Here is a 16628-nt window from a genome sequence, read left to right as displayed (position 1 = left end):
AGGGAGAAGAAATCAGCACCTCCCTCTCCACTTCCCCTCCTCAGGAAGCTGTAGAGAGCAATGAGGTCACCCCTCAGCCTCCTTTTCTCCAAACTAGACAAGCCCAAAGTCCTTAGCCACTCCTCACAGGGCATGCCTTCCAGCCCTTTCACCAGCTTTGTTGCCCTCCTCTGGATGCATTCAAGGACCTTCACATCCTTCTTAAATTGTGGGGCCCAGAACTGCACACAGTACTGAAGGTGAGGCTGCGCCAACACTGAATACAGCGGGAAAAATCACCTCTTTTGGCCGTTATATATACATGTGTATGTGTGTGTGTATATGAAAAACTTGATTAATGTAACTTAGATTAGATATCACTTCTTCTATCCAAGTCAGTCTATCACATGCTAGGCCTTAAAACCAGTTTCAGAAAAGCATTACCCTTTTCAGAACAGAGGCAGAACTCAAACACAACTGAAGAATTTGATTTCTTTTGTATTAGTCTCCAAACAATAAATGTCTTCAGTTAAAAAAGAAGTGTGAAAGACTTTTAATATTCTTTTTAGACAACATTGGAGAAATCTTCAATAAAGATCAAAGCATGAAAGAGAGATCTAAAGAGAACTTTGATTCTCAAGAGAGAATTCTAAAGAGAACTCTAAAATATCTAAAGAGAACTTTGATATTAAGAAATGTGGTTCTTTACCTCATCTGAATAATTTCTGTCTGATATAAAGGAGTTCCAAATCTTCATCTGATTTTAGAGTTAATACCTAATATGAGCTAAAATTACTCTATTTCTATTCATATGCAACAGGAATGAATACTGTGTGTGCCCACTTGAAGTAGAGACAAGTTTGCTTTAGTTGCAGCTTTGCTTTCAGAGCAACCTAACGGCATGATTAAGTCCTGCCTGTTAGTGTTTCCTGAACACCTCACAAGAGGTGGTCACATTCACAATGCCTATTGGGACCCGGTAATTTAGACTAATGCTTACACTGTGCCCAGGAAAGATCGAGGGAGCACTAGTCAGTCATGGACAGAACAGTTTCATGATGAGGGTGCTGAGACACTGGAACAGGTTGCCCCAAGAAGTTGCGGATGCCCCATCATTGGAAGTGTTCAAGGCCAGGTTGGATGGGGCTTTGAGCAACCTGATCTAGTGGAAGACGTCCCTGCCCATGGCAGGAGGATTGGACTAGATGATCTTTAAAGGTCCCTTCCAACCCAAACCTTTCTGTGATTCTATGATTCTGTGATTTGTTGTTGTTGTAACCTTTAATAGTGTAGACTCTCAAGCAGGAATTGGTGTGAAGTGCCACTGTTCCATTTGCTGGTACAGACATAACCAAACTGCTTGTTTTCCATAAATACTCAATTAATATCAAAAGTTAGCCTGTAACAGTAAAGGCTGCACTGAGTCAGAGGAGGCACACTGCACTAACGCCAGCATACAGAGAGCATATGGGCGCTTCGCCAGAAATTGTGGTACATGATGCACCTCTCAATAGGTAAAGCTCAAACAAAATGTTCCTCCTCTTTCTGCAGCCTCAGAAGCACTGTGTTGTTGTTTGTGGGACTGCGAGGGATCATTCTGTCATTTGTTAGCTGAGCAGTGGTGTCCAGTTTCTCTCTTGGTGAACTCAAATAGATTACTTAAAAGCCCTTCCCCTGGTCATGGAGCTGCATTTTGTATACCAGAAAAATGAATGACCACGTGTTTTAGGGACCTCTGCTCCAGATTTTGTATCTTTTGCATTGGATGTAATAGTCATCTTTGTGGGACTGGAAACAAACTCTTCTTGACAGTACTGGTTTTTACTTTTCTCCAAGGAGCATACCTGTAGTGTTATTAAAACTTTTGTTACATTTTGACATTTTCTGTGTGATGGAGATATTATATTTGAGTCCTATTCCCTGGTAAATAAGACCTAGAAATAAGTAAGAAGGAAACAAATCAGGTTTTCATACTACCTTCAGCTTTTGTGTAAGTTACAGATCTGCCTGCTGTACCAATTCAGGCGGCAATCTGCCACTTTCAGTGGTAACCATGTCTATCTCTCTTTTTCACACACAGCTTGGGTTGCCTGCCCTTCACAAATTCCAGTTAAATAGTCAGTTAACATGTAAGGAGCAATTTTACACTGTATCCACAAACTTTTAGATCTGTTATTACTGGAAACTCCGACATTGTCCATGGGAAGTCTCACCTACACATGATGAATGCCACAGAGTTAAGTACTTCATGTAAGGGCACCCCCTTTGATGTACACGTGTGGGCCACAGGATTGCAGTCTAGCCCCCCATTCAGAATTTGTTGGCATTTCTGAATTTGTGTGCTACAGTGAAGAAGTTTTGAACACTTTACAGAAAAAAACCTGTGTCATACACTGTTTTTAAGCTTGCTTCCCAAACCAGCCTTACAACTAAATTAGCCACTAAGTCATATTTCACTTTCTAATTTTCTTCAGTTAAAAACCAAACAGCATTACTGGTAAAGAACATATTCCTGTCTAGTACGCAGTAGAATAGAAATCATACAGATAGATAAATTAAAATTCTGATAAAATAGGTTACTTAAAATACTCTCTGAGTGTCATGTTCATATTATCATCTTTCTTAGGATAATGGTAAGATCTGAGACTATTTAGCTGTACCTTGTAGAGTTCACATAGATACGAAAATATTTGTGTGTATTGTGTATCTGGGAAATAGTTGTTTATTAGAAATGTAGCTAATGAAAGATCTGCTTTGAATGTGCTTTTATAATGATGTTCTTTTACTCTTTTATTAACGTACAATTTAATTCATATAACAATTTAATATTTCATCCAGGAATTTTGCAAACTTTGAAATCCAGAGCTCTGGATATGCCAGATAGAATACATGTATATTTCATTTAAAAAAGAAAACCAACCCCCAAAGCACTATTTCTAGGAGATAAGTTTGTGTATTTGGACAAATGAGTTATCAGTTCAGTGATATGAACTGCAGCCTACATATAGTAAAAACTTTTAGATGTAGCATATATTGTGTCAATAGCTAAGAGGTACTGGCAAATTAAATATTTTTGGTATTCCACATATGGTTTTATTTTTTCTTTTCCTTTTAATTATATCACAGTAGTTTCTATAGGTACACCCAAATTCTAATTAGCTTTTAAATAGAAAATGCCAGTTCAAAGAAATATTTAGAGTGCCTGATCTAAGGAGTTTTAAAAATACACTATGCTCTAAAATGGTCTAAAGAGTGTATGGAAGAGTATGTAAAGTATAAAAGTTCATTTGAGTGAGATGTAGAAACATGTACAGGATTTAATGTTTTGACCAACACCTGTAAGAACTATTAAATTCCAGTCCCAACATTTTGAAAAGTACAAATCCTCCTTTAAACAATCTATCCTTTTTTTTTCAAACAAAACTGTTAAAATAATTTTAAGTAGAGTTTTGTTATTCCTTGTTTTTTTAACAGCCAGATAAAGAAAATGGGATTATAAATGAGAACAGAAATTTCTCTGATGTAGTTTATATGTCCTAATGAAGGAAAAAAGAAAGTTCTAATAAGAATTTCTGTATTTCAGTATGTTGGTCTTATTCCATTACAGAAAGAAAAAGGATTCAGCCATTACTCTGAATAGACTACTCCAGCATCAGTATTCCTTAACATGATGGGTTTCCTAGTAATCTAGGATATTTAGTGAAACTCAGAAATTGTATATTGCAATGAAAAAGGCATCTATATCACTACACTGATTCATTTCAGAGAGACAAAATCTTATTTCAGTTTTGGGGTTTTTTTTAGCTCTGATTATGTATTATGTCTACTTTAGTATTGTCAAACATAACTTCACAGAAGTTATCCCTTATCTGAGAATTTCTGATATTGATCAGTTTGGGTTTTGTTTCGAATAATCAACATTTTTGAAAGGGAGAAACTACATTTCTTGTAGTTCTCCTGTTATTCAGAAAGAAAAAAAGAAGTCTAAATCTGAAACTTGGAGTATGGTCATACAAAAAAAAGCCACCTGGTAAACTAAGACATGAATTTACAGCATATCAGGTACTCTGTGGTAACTACTTGAGCATGTTCATATTAACAAATGATGTGATGCAATGATAGACTATGGTATGACCCAAAGTGGTCCAAGAGCCTGTTGCCTGTGTTGGACAAATTCTTTGTGTGCACCCTTTCTTCACAATATCCATAGTTATGCAAGCTAGTTAGCCTGCATTCGGTTATGTTTAAACTCCTCTTTTTTATTAAATATCTATAGGAGTTAATACACACAAAAACATTTCTAGCAAGATAGTTATGTACCAATAATTTATCACCCAAGCTTACCATTAACTAGTGCCCATAACTCTTAATTAACCTTTCTTAATATCTGAGATTTGGTTTTCTGTGAGGTAACTGACACAGCAGGGAGTGAGATGATGAAATTTTGTCATAAATGACTTTGCTTATTTTTTGCTGAATGATTTGACACACGCATGCATACATACACACGTGTGCGCACACATGTGCGCACAAGATTGCTTTTCTTCTTTAATTCACAAAAAAGTGATTTGGAGATACAAGTTTTGACCATAAAATGGCTAGCTGTAATGGAAAACAAAACATTTCTCCCAGGATAATAGTTACTAAACTAGTAATAAATTCAGATTAGATGACAGTGAATCACTGTTGTCAAATACATTGTAAACAGTACAACAATATATTTTGGCTATTTTGCTGGGATTTTTTTCTTCTCTTTTAAGTACTTTACACATGAATTTTTCAACCATTTACATTAGATTATTTTTTTTCTTTTTCCAGGTTGACTGGTATGAATCTACCTTCTCCTGTTATCAGTAGTAAGAACTGGTTACGACTCCATTTTACGTCCGACAGCAACCACCGACGAAAGGGATTTAATGCTCAGTTCCAAGGTAGGAAACGTATAAAAGAAGTGCAGCAAAAAAAGTCCTTTACCTTTAAGCATTGCTAAAGTAGTGGTGGTAGAAATTTGTGTTTAAATATCAGGGACATAGTAAAGAGCTGACTCATACTATTACTGCTCATACACTAAGTAGCTGTTATCCTTGTGTGATCAGGTGTCTCTAGGGATTTACTTTTGGAAAAAGTATCTGTGCTTCACATTACAGTTTACTTTAAGTATGTATTTGCTTGCTCACTTTTTCTGTAATAAATTGCTTTGCATTCAGTCTGATCTTTGCTTTAAAAACATGCCTGGAATGCAACTTGCAGAAAGTCAATTCCACACAAAGGCATCGCCTTATCTAAAGATTGTCTTCCTTTATTACGCAAAATCTAACTCTTATCCGGAAGCTACGTTCATCATTTGGAAATTTAACTCATCCCTAGCATAGCACAAATCATATTTCATTCTCCTGCACAGATTTACATATACAACTTTAAAAGAAGACAAGAGGATGTCAGTGTTGCTGTCAATTGCTGCTTATGTTCACCTAGATACTCATTAAAATGCAATTTTTAAGAATGGAATCTTTATTGATTTTTGTACTTCATAAATCATTACTTAAGATCAAAGACACTGTAGTTATATTGAAAATAGAAGAGCTTCTTAATTTATCTGTGCTTTTAAATTCTGTGCTCACATAAGCTGTTTCAACCATTTTACCCCACATACCATCAAATAATTTATGAGTTTAGACCTTTCTTTTTTCCTGAAACTATAGGGCCTGTATCATTTTAGAAATGACAAATACACTGCAACAGCTATATGTTTCTTGTGACTATGACATACGTGTGTAATGCATATAAAAGCATTTAACATATATAGTTATTTTCTCTTTAAAAAGATTTTGACAATTTTAGTAAAAAAAGAAATCTGTGAAATTCCATTTTATTTTGGCAACTCAATACGAGTATGTATTCTGTCATCCTTTGCACTTATAACGTATTATTACAAAGTTTACTGAGGATGCATATACAATACCACTATTGGTGACTATGAATTTAAACACACTGCTTATGTTAACTCTGTGTCTTAAGCCTATTAAACGGAGATCACAAAAACGGTGGGGCTCATCTTGCTGATGCACCAGAAAACTAAGAATCAACACAATAACAAAGGAAAGTTTGGAATAGAATAACCAACACTGAAAACTACTTTTTTGTTCCTTTTCAATTTATCTTTTCTCTAGCCAAATACTTACCATGGAATTAAAGCTTTAGGGAAATATCTGGGGAGATCATTATTTCAGATGTATATCTGTTTCTCTGCATAATATGTCAGCTATTGGGTGTAAGGGTAAACTTCACTGATATAGAATACTGCTTGTGAATGACAAGTGGAAGTATCTTATTACAATTCACATTCTTACAGTTATGGAAATTTCCTTTTAAAATGTAGGTTTATACCATGTACTGTATTAAATACAAACATATCTGAATTACATGAGCCACAGCTACATATCTTATCAGGGTCGATAGCAATTAAATAAATTCCTATGTTAGTGATATAAACATTATAAACTAGGAGACAGTCTTTAAACACACATAGGATGAAAATTCAGAGTGATATCAAAATATGGTTAATCTAACAGTTTCATTATTTTCTTTTTATTACACAGCTTTAGTAATTCTATTACATGTGTATTTGAGAACTAAGCAATAAGTCAGTATTTTATTTTAAGCAGAAGTAACAATGATATTTATAGCTAGAAAAGCATACTAGTACCACAAATCACAGAATAGCAGAGGTTGGAAGGGACCCCTGGAGCTCATCTAGTCCAGTGCTCTTCTCAAAGAAGTGTCACCTAGAGCAAGCTGTCCAGGCCTATGTCCAGATGGGTTTTGAATACCTCCAAGGTCAGAGACTCCACAACCTCTCTGGAAAACCTATGCCAGTATTTACCCTCACAGTAAAAAAGCTTTCACTTATTTTTAAGTGGAATTTCCTGTGTTTCAATTTGTGGTTATTGCTTCATGTCTTGTCAATGGATATCACTGTGAAGAATCTGGCTCCATCTTCTTTACACCCTCTCATCTCATCAGGTGTTAATACACACCAATAAGATCCCCTCCCCAAGCCTTCTCTTCTCCAGGCAAAAATATCCCTGCTTTCTCAGACTGTCCCTTATGTTTTTGTTTTCAGAAGCTTATGTCTGCTAAGATTCAACAACTTTGACAGATATTTCCATCTTAGGTGCTTTTCTCAAGTAAAATAATTATTTGAGCCTATCATGAAAAAAAAAGTAAAAAATCTGTGAAACATGTGACCTTGTTTTCTGGCGGAAAACCCTGACAGTGATAGGATGCCTCTAATGTCTGATTGTATCCAGGCGCAATTCTTGTATATGTTCTCCTGGCAAATCCTGTAGTATAGGCTATATGACTGAGACCTCTGAGAAACATTTTCCTTATGGGCAACTATTCCCAATAGTTTAAACTGACTATTCCAGAATGCTCACATCTAGTTGGGATTGGTATGTAGTTGAACCATCCTGTCTTTAAGACAGTTAAAGTAAATATACAGACTTTCTAAAGTAATCATTAAACACTCACTTTACTAATAGACAAGTATGCATTACCAGTCTGACCAAACCCCAAGAATCTTTAATTCTTCTTCTATTTTCCCAGGGTTCCTACATCTTGGGCAACATCCTCAGGGCATTCAGGACTCCGCTTTCCTACATTACTTAGACTGCTTTCTTCTTTAGCTTCTTGCTTAGAAGGAACAGTGCTTTAAATCAGCCTGTGCTGTCTTTTTGTGATTGTTTGCTTGGTTCATTCATAAAGTGATTTTTTTGTGTGTGTGGTAAAGATGTATAATTATGCTGGACAAGATTAATAGTCTCCATTGTTTTGGGAAAATAGGGAAGTCAGTAATTTTGATTGCAGACCTTAGATATTAAATGAAATCAGCCTATTATACCCTGCCAGATAATAAGTTATTGTATTCTAGGGCCCTTATAGCACATAGATTTTTTTAATAGGTGTCCGGTATAAATGTTATTGACAAAACAAAATTACAAAAATATATTCCTCAAAAAGTGGTAGCTTGTGCATTTGCAAATTGCATCATAAAGACTGTAGTGGGTTGACCCTGGCTGGTCACCAGGTGCCCATTAAGTCATTTTATCACTCCCCCTCCTCAGCTGGACAGGAGAGAGAAAATATAATGAAAGGCTCATGGGTCAAGATAAGGACAGGGAGAGATCACTCACCTATTACCGTTATAGGCAAAACAGACTCAACTTGGGGAAATTAATTTAATTTATTGTCAATCAAATCAGAGTAGGGTAATGAGAAATATAACCAAATCTTAAGACACATTCCCCCCACCTCTCCCTTCTTCCTGGGCTCAACTTCACTCCCTATTTTCTCTACCTCCTCCCCCTGTGCGGCGCAGGGGGATGGGGAATGGGGGGTGCAGTCAGTTCATCACACGTTTTCTCTGCCACTCCTTCCTTCTCAGGGGGAGGACTCCTCACACTCTTCCCCTGCACCAGTGTGGAGTCCCTCCCACAGGAGACAGTCCTCCACAAACTTCTCTAATGTGGGTCCTTCTCATGGGCTGCAGTTCTTCATGAACTGCTCCAGCATGGGTCCCTTCTACGGGATGCAGTCCTTCAGGAACAGACTGCTCCAGCATGGGTCCCCCACGGGGTCACATGTCCTGCCAGCAAACCTGCACCAGCGTGGGATCCTCTCTCCACAGGTCCTCCCAGGAGCCTGCTCCAGCACAAGCTCTCCATAGGGTCACAGTCTCCTTGGGCATCCACCTGCTCTGGCATGGGGTCCTCCATGGGCTGCAGGTGGATATCTGCTCCACTGTGGACCTCCATGTGCTGCAGGGGGACAGCCTGTCTCACCATGGTCTTCACCATGGGCTGCAGGGGAATCTCTGCTCTGGTGCCTGGAGCACCTCCTCCCCCTCCTTCTTCACTGACCTTGGTGTCTACATAGTTGTTTCTCTCACATATTCTCACTCTTCTTTTCCAGCTGCTCTTGCACAGCAATTTTTGCCCCTTCTTAAATATGTTATCCCAGAGGTGCTACTACCATTGCTAATGGGCTCAGCCTTGGCCAGGGGTGGGTCAGTATTGGGGTCAGCTGGCATTGGCTCTATCAGACATGGGGGAAGCTTCTAGCAGCTTCTCACAGAAGCCTCCCCTGTAGCCCCCCCACTACCAAAACCTTGCCATGCAAACCCAATACACAAATACATGTTTAGTCTTTTTAATACCAAACTATTTGTGTTGATCTCACACACCTTTTGTGGTTTCACTGGGAATTAGGTTAAGAAGGGCTGAAATTCCTCGGTCCTGGAAGTCACTACAAATAAGGATCTCTCCCCATGGTGCATCATACAAGAGTTATTCCACGTTTCCTTTCCCATGCAGATAGTAGCTGCTTCTGGCCCTACTCAGTCTGTATCGTTTGGGCAAATGTGAAAGAATGCCTTTTTAATATGTGCCTCAGACCTCTTATTTCATTAGTATAAAAGCCTCTTTTGAAATGTCTGTATTTTGAAAAGTGTTTTTGTAATACTAATTTTAATCGCTTTTATGGTAGAAAAAGTATATAATAATGAATTATAAACTTAATGAACTTAAGTTATAAACTGATGAAGGCTAGAACTATGCAGGTTTAACTCAGTTTTAGATGGCTGAAAGACTGACTGAAGCAGATTAAATTGACATTTTTTGCTATTGTACTTCGGCCTGTCTTTACAAGTGAGAGATTTTATCTTGAGACTCTTGGTTTTGCTTCCAAAAAGTAGCAATCATCGAACTAATTGGAAATGAAATGGTACCTATTGTTACTTACTCTTTTGAGACTCTAACTTCTGCTTTAGTTTGAAACAAGTCACTCTGCTCCTACAGAGTGAAAACTGCTTCATTTGTTGAAGTTAATGAGATATATCTTAAAATAATGCAAAATATTTTTACATACAATAACATACAGCCAATCCTGTTATTTAATTTTTATATTTAGTCATGAGATTGCATGCGTTACAAAAAAACCCCAACCAACCCACACCAAGGAAAAAAACCAAACAGAAGAACCCCTGAAAGAAGCAGCACACACTGTTGAATAGGGAGTTGCTGAACCCAGCAGCCCCATGCCCCCAGATGCAGCCAGAAGCTGGAATACAGTGCTGTATTCTCAGTAGGCAAACACACACAGAGCACATGTATACACCACACATGTATATACTCTATTCACATCTTGCCACACAGATTAACACTGACAGACAGACTCAATACTCATATGAATACAGACAGCACCAACAGCCTCATCCTTTTTCTCCTCTCTGGCTCTCCTCTCTGGTATGGATATCTGTTAGTTTGAAATAAATGCATGGACAATGTGTGTTCCTCCAGCAGCTGGGCTGAGACACTCGGTCTTCCCAGTAGCTGGCCCTGGATCCCAGTCTCCCCAGATGCTGGCATCTGGGCATATGACCACCGAGGCTGCAGCCCCGCTCCAGCTGCCGGTACTCAGACCTACATGTATGCACACACAGACACACACACGCAAGTGGGTCTCAGTCGACCCCCAGGCTGGTCTTTGCAGCAGTGGGCTGGGACCTTATGGCCCCTCCAGTAGCCACCTCCTCCATGTGTGTCCCTCTGAGACACACATGCCCCCCACGCCCCTAGCTCCCAGGCTACTTCACCTACTCACCAGCTCATCTGTCTGGATCTTTGGGAGTGCTCACACACTCACTCGCACACCCACACTCAAGGTACTGCACCAGAGACACACAGCCCTCCAGCCCATGGTCTGACTCCAGTTGCTGCACTCAGACCCCCATACACACATATGAACAGAGAATAGAGTCCCTTACCCAGGAAAAGCATTAGAAATTGAGTTTAATCAGGAGACAGGACAGACTGCACTAGTCAGGCACAGGGCATGGTCATACAAGTGTAATGACCAGCCCCAGTTTACATGCAACCAGCCCCTTCCATTCCTTTGTTCCTGTATTTTTGCATATCTGTTCCTCCCCAAACCACCTCAATCCATCCCTTTCCCTGACATTGGTTCCTCCCCTAAATACTCCATAATCAGCCTTCTGCAATCCCAAAATGCTCTTCCCCTGTACCCCATGATAAGCCCTGCACCCCTCAGCAGAGACCCCCCTCAGTCTGTGGGTGACTGGAGAGCTCCTGGTGCTGGGTGTCTCCCAGCCCCTGGGGCTGCGGATCAGCTGGGACAGCCCCAGGGAGGCCGGGGTAGAGGCTGTGTCTCTACATTGGGTATTGGGGTTCCCCCACTTGCCCAGGACCCTCTCAGTTTCTTCTGGGCTTGTGGAAATGGGCCTGTGATGGGCTGATGGCTACTGTGATGGTCCTGGTAGGAGCTGGGGCAAGGTGGTATTTGTCTCTCCCATCTGCCGTCATCTCCCTGTGCTCCTTTGTGTGTGCACAAGTGAGCTTTTTATTGCCTAACCTGACATGTCTAGCAACATCACTATCTTTTCAAAAGCAAGTCAATATGGGAGCCAGCACAACCCACCTCTTTCAGAAGCAACGGGATAGGAGATTTTTTTTTCACAGAATCACAGAATCGTATAGATTGGAAAAGACCTTTAAGATCATCGAGTCCAACCGTAAACCTAACACTACCAAGACCACCACTACACCATGTCCCTAAGCACCACATCTACATGTCTTTTTAATACGTCCAGGGATTGCGACTCAACCACTTCCCTGGGCAGCCTGTTCCAATGCTTGATAACCCTTTCAGTGAAGTAAAATTTCCTAATATCCACTCTAAACCTCTCCTGGTGCAACTTGAGGCCATTTCCTCTTGTCCTATGGCTTGTTACCTGGGAGAAGAGACCAACCCCCACCTCGCTACAACCTCCTTTCAGGTAGTTGTAGAGAGCAATAAGGTCTCCCCTCAGCCTCCTTTTCTCCAGGCTAAACAACCCCACTTCCCTCAGCCGCTCTTCATCAGACTTCTGCTCTAGACCCTTCACCAGCTTTGTTGCCCTTCTCTGGACACACTCCAGCACCTCAGTGTCTCTCTTATAGTGGGGGGGCCCAAAACTGAGCACAGCATTCGAGGTGCGGCCTCACCAGTGCCGAGTACAGGGGCACGATCACTTCCCTAGTCCTGCTGGCCACACTATTTTTGATACAAGCCAGGATGCCATTGGCTTTCTTGGCCACCTGGGCACACTGCTGGCTCATATTCAGGCGGCTGTCGACCAACACCCCCAGGTCCTTTTCTGCCAGGCAGCTTTCCAGCCACTCTTCCCCAAGCCTGTAGCATTGCATGGGGTTGCTGTGGCCCAAGTGCAGGACCTTGCACTTGGCCTTGTTAAACCTCATACAACTGACCTCAGCCCATCGATCCAGCCTGTCCAGATCCCTCTGCAGAGCCTTCCTACCCTCAAGCAGATCAACACTCCCACACAACTTGGTGTCATCTGCAAACTAACTGAGGGTGCACTCGATCCCTTCGTCCAGATCATTGATAAAGATATGAAACAGAACTGGCCCCAACACAGAGCCCTGGGGAACACCGCTTGTGACCGGCCGCCAACTGGAGTAAACTCCATTCACCACCACTCTTTGGGCCCGGCCATCCAGCCAGTTCTTTGCCCAGAAAAGAGTACACCCTTCCAAGCCATGAGCAGCCAGTTTCTCCAGGAGAATTCTGTCGGAAATGGTGTCAAAGGCTTTACTAAAGTCTAGATAGACAACATCCACAGCCTTTCCCTCATCTACTAGGCGTGTCACCTTGTCGTAGAAGGAGATCAGGTTGGTGAAGCAGGACCTGCCTTTCCTGAACCCGTGCTGGCTGGGCTTGATCCCTTGGTTATTCTCTACATGCCATGTGATAGCACTCAGGATGATCTGCTCATGGATGATCTGCTCTGATTTTCGTTTTCCTAGTAAGAATTCAGATTATCAGACTTCTTCTACAGTTAGAATACAGATACTTTAGTTATTCTTTTCAACTCATATCAAATTTACATCATATTTATTATCATGTTATGGCTATATTATTGCTGTAACTTGGCCTTTTCCAATGAACCAAAACCAATACTAGCAAACAGCAAATTTAATGTTCTTTTCTTTGTTAGCTTTTTGAACAGGGAAACAGAATTATTATAATTTATTATTTCATTAAAATATTGGGACTACCAATAAGATTTAAAACTATGCATAGTTCATTTATTTTTTCAGCAAATTTTTCAAATTTATTTCTTTCTAACTTGCATTTTTGCTATATTTAGCACCCAGATTTTCAACATGGTCAGGAAAATCAGCTCATTAACATAAAATTCAAAGCAGCATATGAGAATTACACGCTTGAATGCATTAACTAAATATAGTTTTAAAATGCTTGGCAAGCTGGATGTACAAGTAAAACAATGATGTAGTACAAAAAGTATACCTAACTGGTGGCTATTTGGATTTCCCCTTGAATCATATTTATTGTCCCATCTTCCATCAGGCCAGAGTAGAATTTTAAAGAAAATTTTAAAATTTTAAAAATGAATGGCTATAGAGTGAAGGGTTTGGGTTTTTTTCCTTTTTTCCCCCCTCTTGTTACTTTGTTTTGATTTTTGGTCTTTTGATGTTGATTTCATCAATAAAAATAGTTATGCCTCAATTTCCCAGTGAACCTGTGGAGTTTTTTTTATACTTTCAGACTTTCTAGACAAATGGTTTAAATGGCCCTGAAAACCACCAGAACAAATTACAGCGCAATGACATGCTTTGCCTTGTCTGCTTCTTCTCTGCGATATCAGCAATGTTGGTCTCACAGAAATCAACACTCCCAGTGGATATAACTGGACTCAGTTCTTGTTCTACCTTGTTCCGTGATGGCATTGCCACAGGGGAAAAGATGTTACAGTTACATTCACTCAGTTGTGAATTTCTTTTTTTTATCCCTCTGCCCTCACCTATGCTGATATACAAAGACTCTGCATATATTCAGTGGGAATTGCAGAGTATATGATTTGTCTTATGCCACTGCTTCATAAATGCATAAATTCCTCAGAGGTGAAGTAACATAAACAGTCTCACTATGAGATGAAAACCTAGCGCTTCCCAGCAACAAAGCTTATCAATGTACACAGAATTACTTAGAAGGTGTGATAATGAATCCTCTGCTTTTGCATATGTACAGCATGTATACTATGCTTGTTTAGATTTTGCTTATTTCCAGAACAATAGAAGGTTGTTTTAATATCTTTGGTTTTCATTTTAAGAGAAAAAATCATAATACTTTTTTCTATGCTAACTAAAACTAATCTGCTTAAGTTAAATATTTATTTCAAAATTCCTAGAAAGAGCATAAAATAAGAAAGTTTCCAAAGCAAAACCTGATTAATGGGTGTGTTCCACTTCTACAGTAAGAAACAGACCTCCGTTGCAGAGTGTTTCAAGTTAAGTACGCTATTTCTGGCAAGTTATCAGAGAGGTTCAAGGAGGTATTAGGTATTTTGATCATTATGTTCCAGAAGTTATCTATCTGTTGTGTTCGTCTACCTTGAATAATTCAGTATTTAAGGAACAGATAATCCTGAAGTCAAATAATTAATATAATGAGGCTACTAAATTAAATGTGTACTAATGGAAAACCATGAGTGAAATAATGTAAAATCAACTACTAGGTAAAGTAGTTCTTTCAATGAATTTTTGTAATACAGTGAGCCTGCATATAAGTGCGCGTCTATCCTTCCTACACATTCTTTAAAACCTTAGAAATAGTGTTTGAAATAAGTTAAAAGAATTTGTGGTATTTCCTTGATGCATGGTACTTTTAGTCAGGGGTTTCAATTATAATTGTCACTTAGAGTAAATTTAGAAAAGAAAATTAGTAAAATCAATTGATAAAATCAAAAGGCCAGAAGAAACTGTTATTTTCTAGCTCTTAAGTGATGCTGAATATAATTTCCTATTAAATAGTACTGAGACAATAATTTGTATTTTTTAAAATTTTATTATCAAGAAAGTAATCCAGTCTTGATATGAAAACATCAAGTAGATAATCCACCATGTCTCTTGACCATTCTTTTCTGTGGTTAACACTACCACTGTTAAATATATAGTCCTGTCCTCTCAGTTATATTAGTCTGGTTTCATCTTTCTGTGTCCAGTAGTGGTGTTATGTTTTCCCTCAACAGAGTAAAAAGCCTTTTGTTAACCTTACAATTCCCCTTTTTGAAGCACCAAGTCATCTCTCAATCTCCTAGATAAACTAAAGAGGTTGAGCTCTTCAAATCTCTCATTGGAAGGAATTTTCACCAGTTACTGCATTTTTATTGTGAGTTGGTGCTATTTGAAACTTCCAGTGACCATTTACGGGATTATATCTGTCTTAAAATATCGGACTAACTAGTACTGGATCTACAGCTTTTTTCTCATATGTTTATTTTTTTACTACTGCTATTTTTTCTAAAAAAAAACAACGAACACTTAAGAAATTAATTAGCTAAGTCATGTTTAACTATACGACATACCTTAGGTACATAAATGAGTTTTCTTAAGTGTATTAGTACACCTGTCATGGCTGCTGGGTAGACTACGCTTGTTCATTTATCTTTTTTCTTCCCTTGATTTTTGTTCTTTCACAGTGTGTGTTTCTTCCTCACTTTGATAACGTAATTACAGATTTCCCCACATCCTATCAATACAGTCATTGTAGTATCAGAAAGTCATTTATTTTGAGAGTCTTTTATTTTGACTTGTTTAGATTTGAGTAAAAGTGTATTAAACTATTTTCCCAGAACTTTTGTTTAGTATAATTGATTTACATTTCAAGAACATTTATTCATCTATGTGGTAAAATCTGTACAAGTCTACAATGAGATAAGTTCTTGGAGAATGTTTGTTTATGAAGTAGGAAGGAATAAGTCTTTCTTCTATTAAAAGTAAGATTCTTTTGGCCTAAGCTTCATATGTGACTGTTGATTGTGAACAGCTCCCTTTTTGGAAATTAACTTAAACCATCCTTTTCCAGTCTGATTTTCAGTCTGTCTCAAAACTTGCATCCCTTAATATATCTTACATTGGAATCTGAGAATTTAAAATACTCAACACCATTAATCACTGGCCTGTATTTTCTCATTTCTAAATTTAGGTTGTTTGATCAAAAAGGAGAATTTTAATCCAATAAAAACTATATTAATGAAATCAATATTTGACATCTTATCTTCCCACGTATTGAATATATATTTAGCCTCTCTGAAAAAAGCTTTTATTTTTTTGCAGGTATACTTTTGTCCCTGTACTAAAATTACAAGATATCCTTTATTAGTTTAATATTAGTCTATATCATGTGATAAGGAAAGAGCAGGAGAAAAGATTTAGACTGTTTCCTTGTGAATGTGGCATGTGCATCCTCTAAGAGCTAGCTGCTTAAAATAGCTGGTCCTGTAATGCCTCTTTAAAATTTGCAAAAAATTAATTTGGCATATATATTGAGTTCAGCACATCCTTAAGATAAAACTGTCCCTGTTCCTCCCATTTTTAGAGCCTTGAAGCTTTTTCTTTTTCGGTGTTTCACATTAGAAATAATCTTTGGATTTATTGTTAAACTGCCATCTCATGATGGCCATCATGAGATTGACCAGGGAGATTGGCCATCTTGTCTGTTTTGGTGTCACAAAATATTTATTTTTCTCAAAATTTAATGTGAAGCCT

At 38.6% G+C, this 16628-nt stretch overlaps 1 protein-coding gene across 1 annotated transcript in view; it reads left to right on the top strand.

Annotated features, from left to right (window-relative positions):
* Nucleotides 1-16628, top strand: part of CSMD1 (CUB and Sushi multiple domains 1) — a 1308402-nt gene that overhangs the window by 785070 nt on the left and 506704 nt on the right. The window contains exon 6 of the mRNA XM_072855145.1: nucleotides 4798-4910. Coding sequence (XP_072711246.1) covers nucleotides 4798-4910 — 113 coding nt within the window. The remainder of the gene's footprint in view (nucleotides 1-4797; nucleotides 4911-16628) is intronic.

The sequence above is a fragment of the Ciconia boyciana genome, chromosome 3 (genome assembly GCF_034638445.1).
Source record: "Ciconia boyciana chromosome 3, ASM3463844v1, whole genome shotgun sequence".
Lineage (NCBI taxonomy): Eukaryota > Metazoa > Chordata > Aves > Ciconiiformes > Ciconiidae > Ciconia > Ciconia boyciana.
The sequence above is the reverse complement of the archived record's forward strand: the minus strand, read 5'-3'. Positions and strand labels throughout refer to the sequence as shown.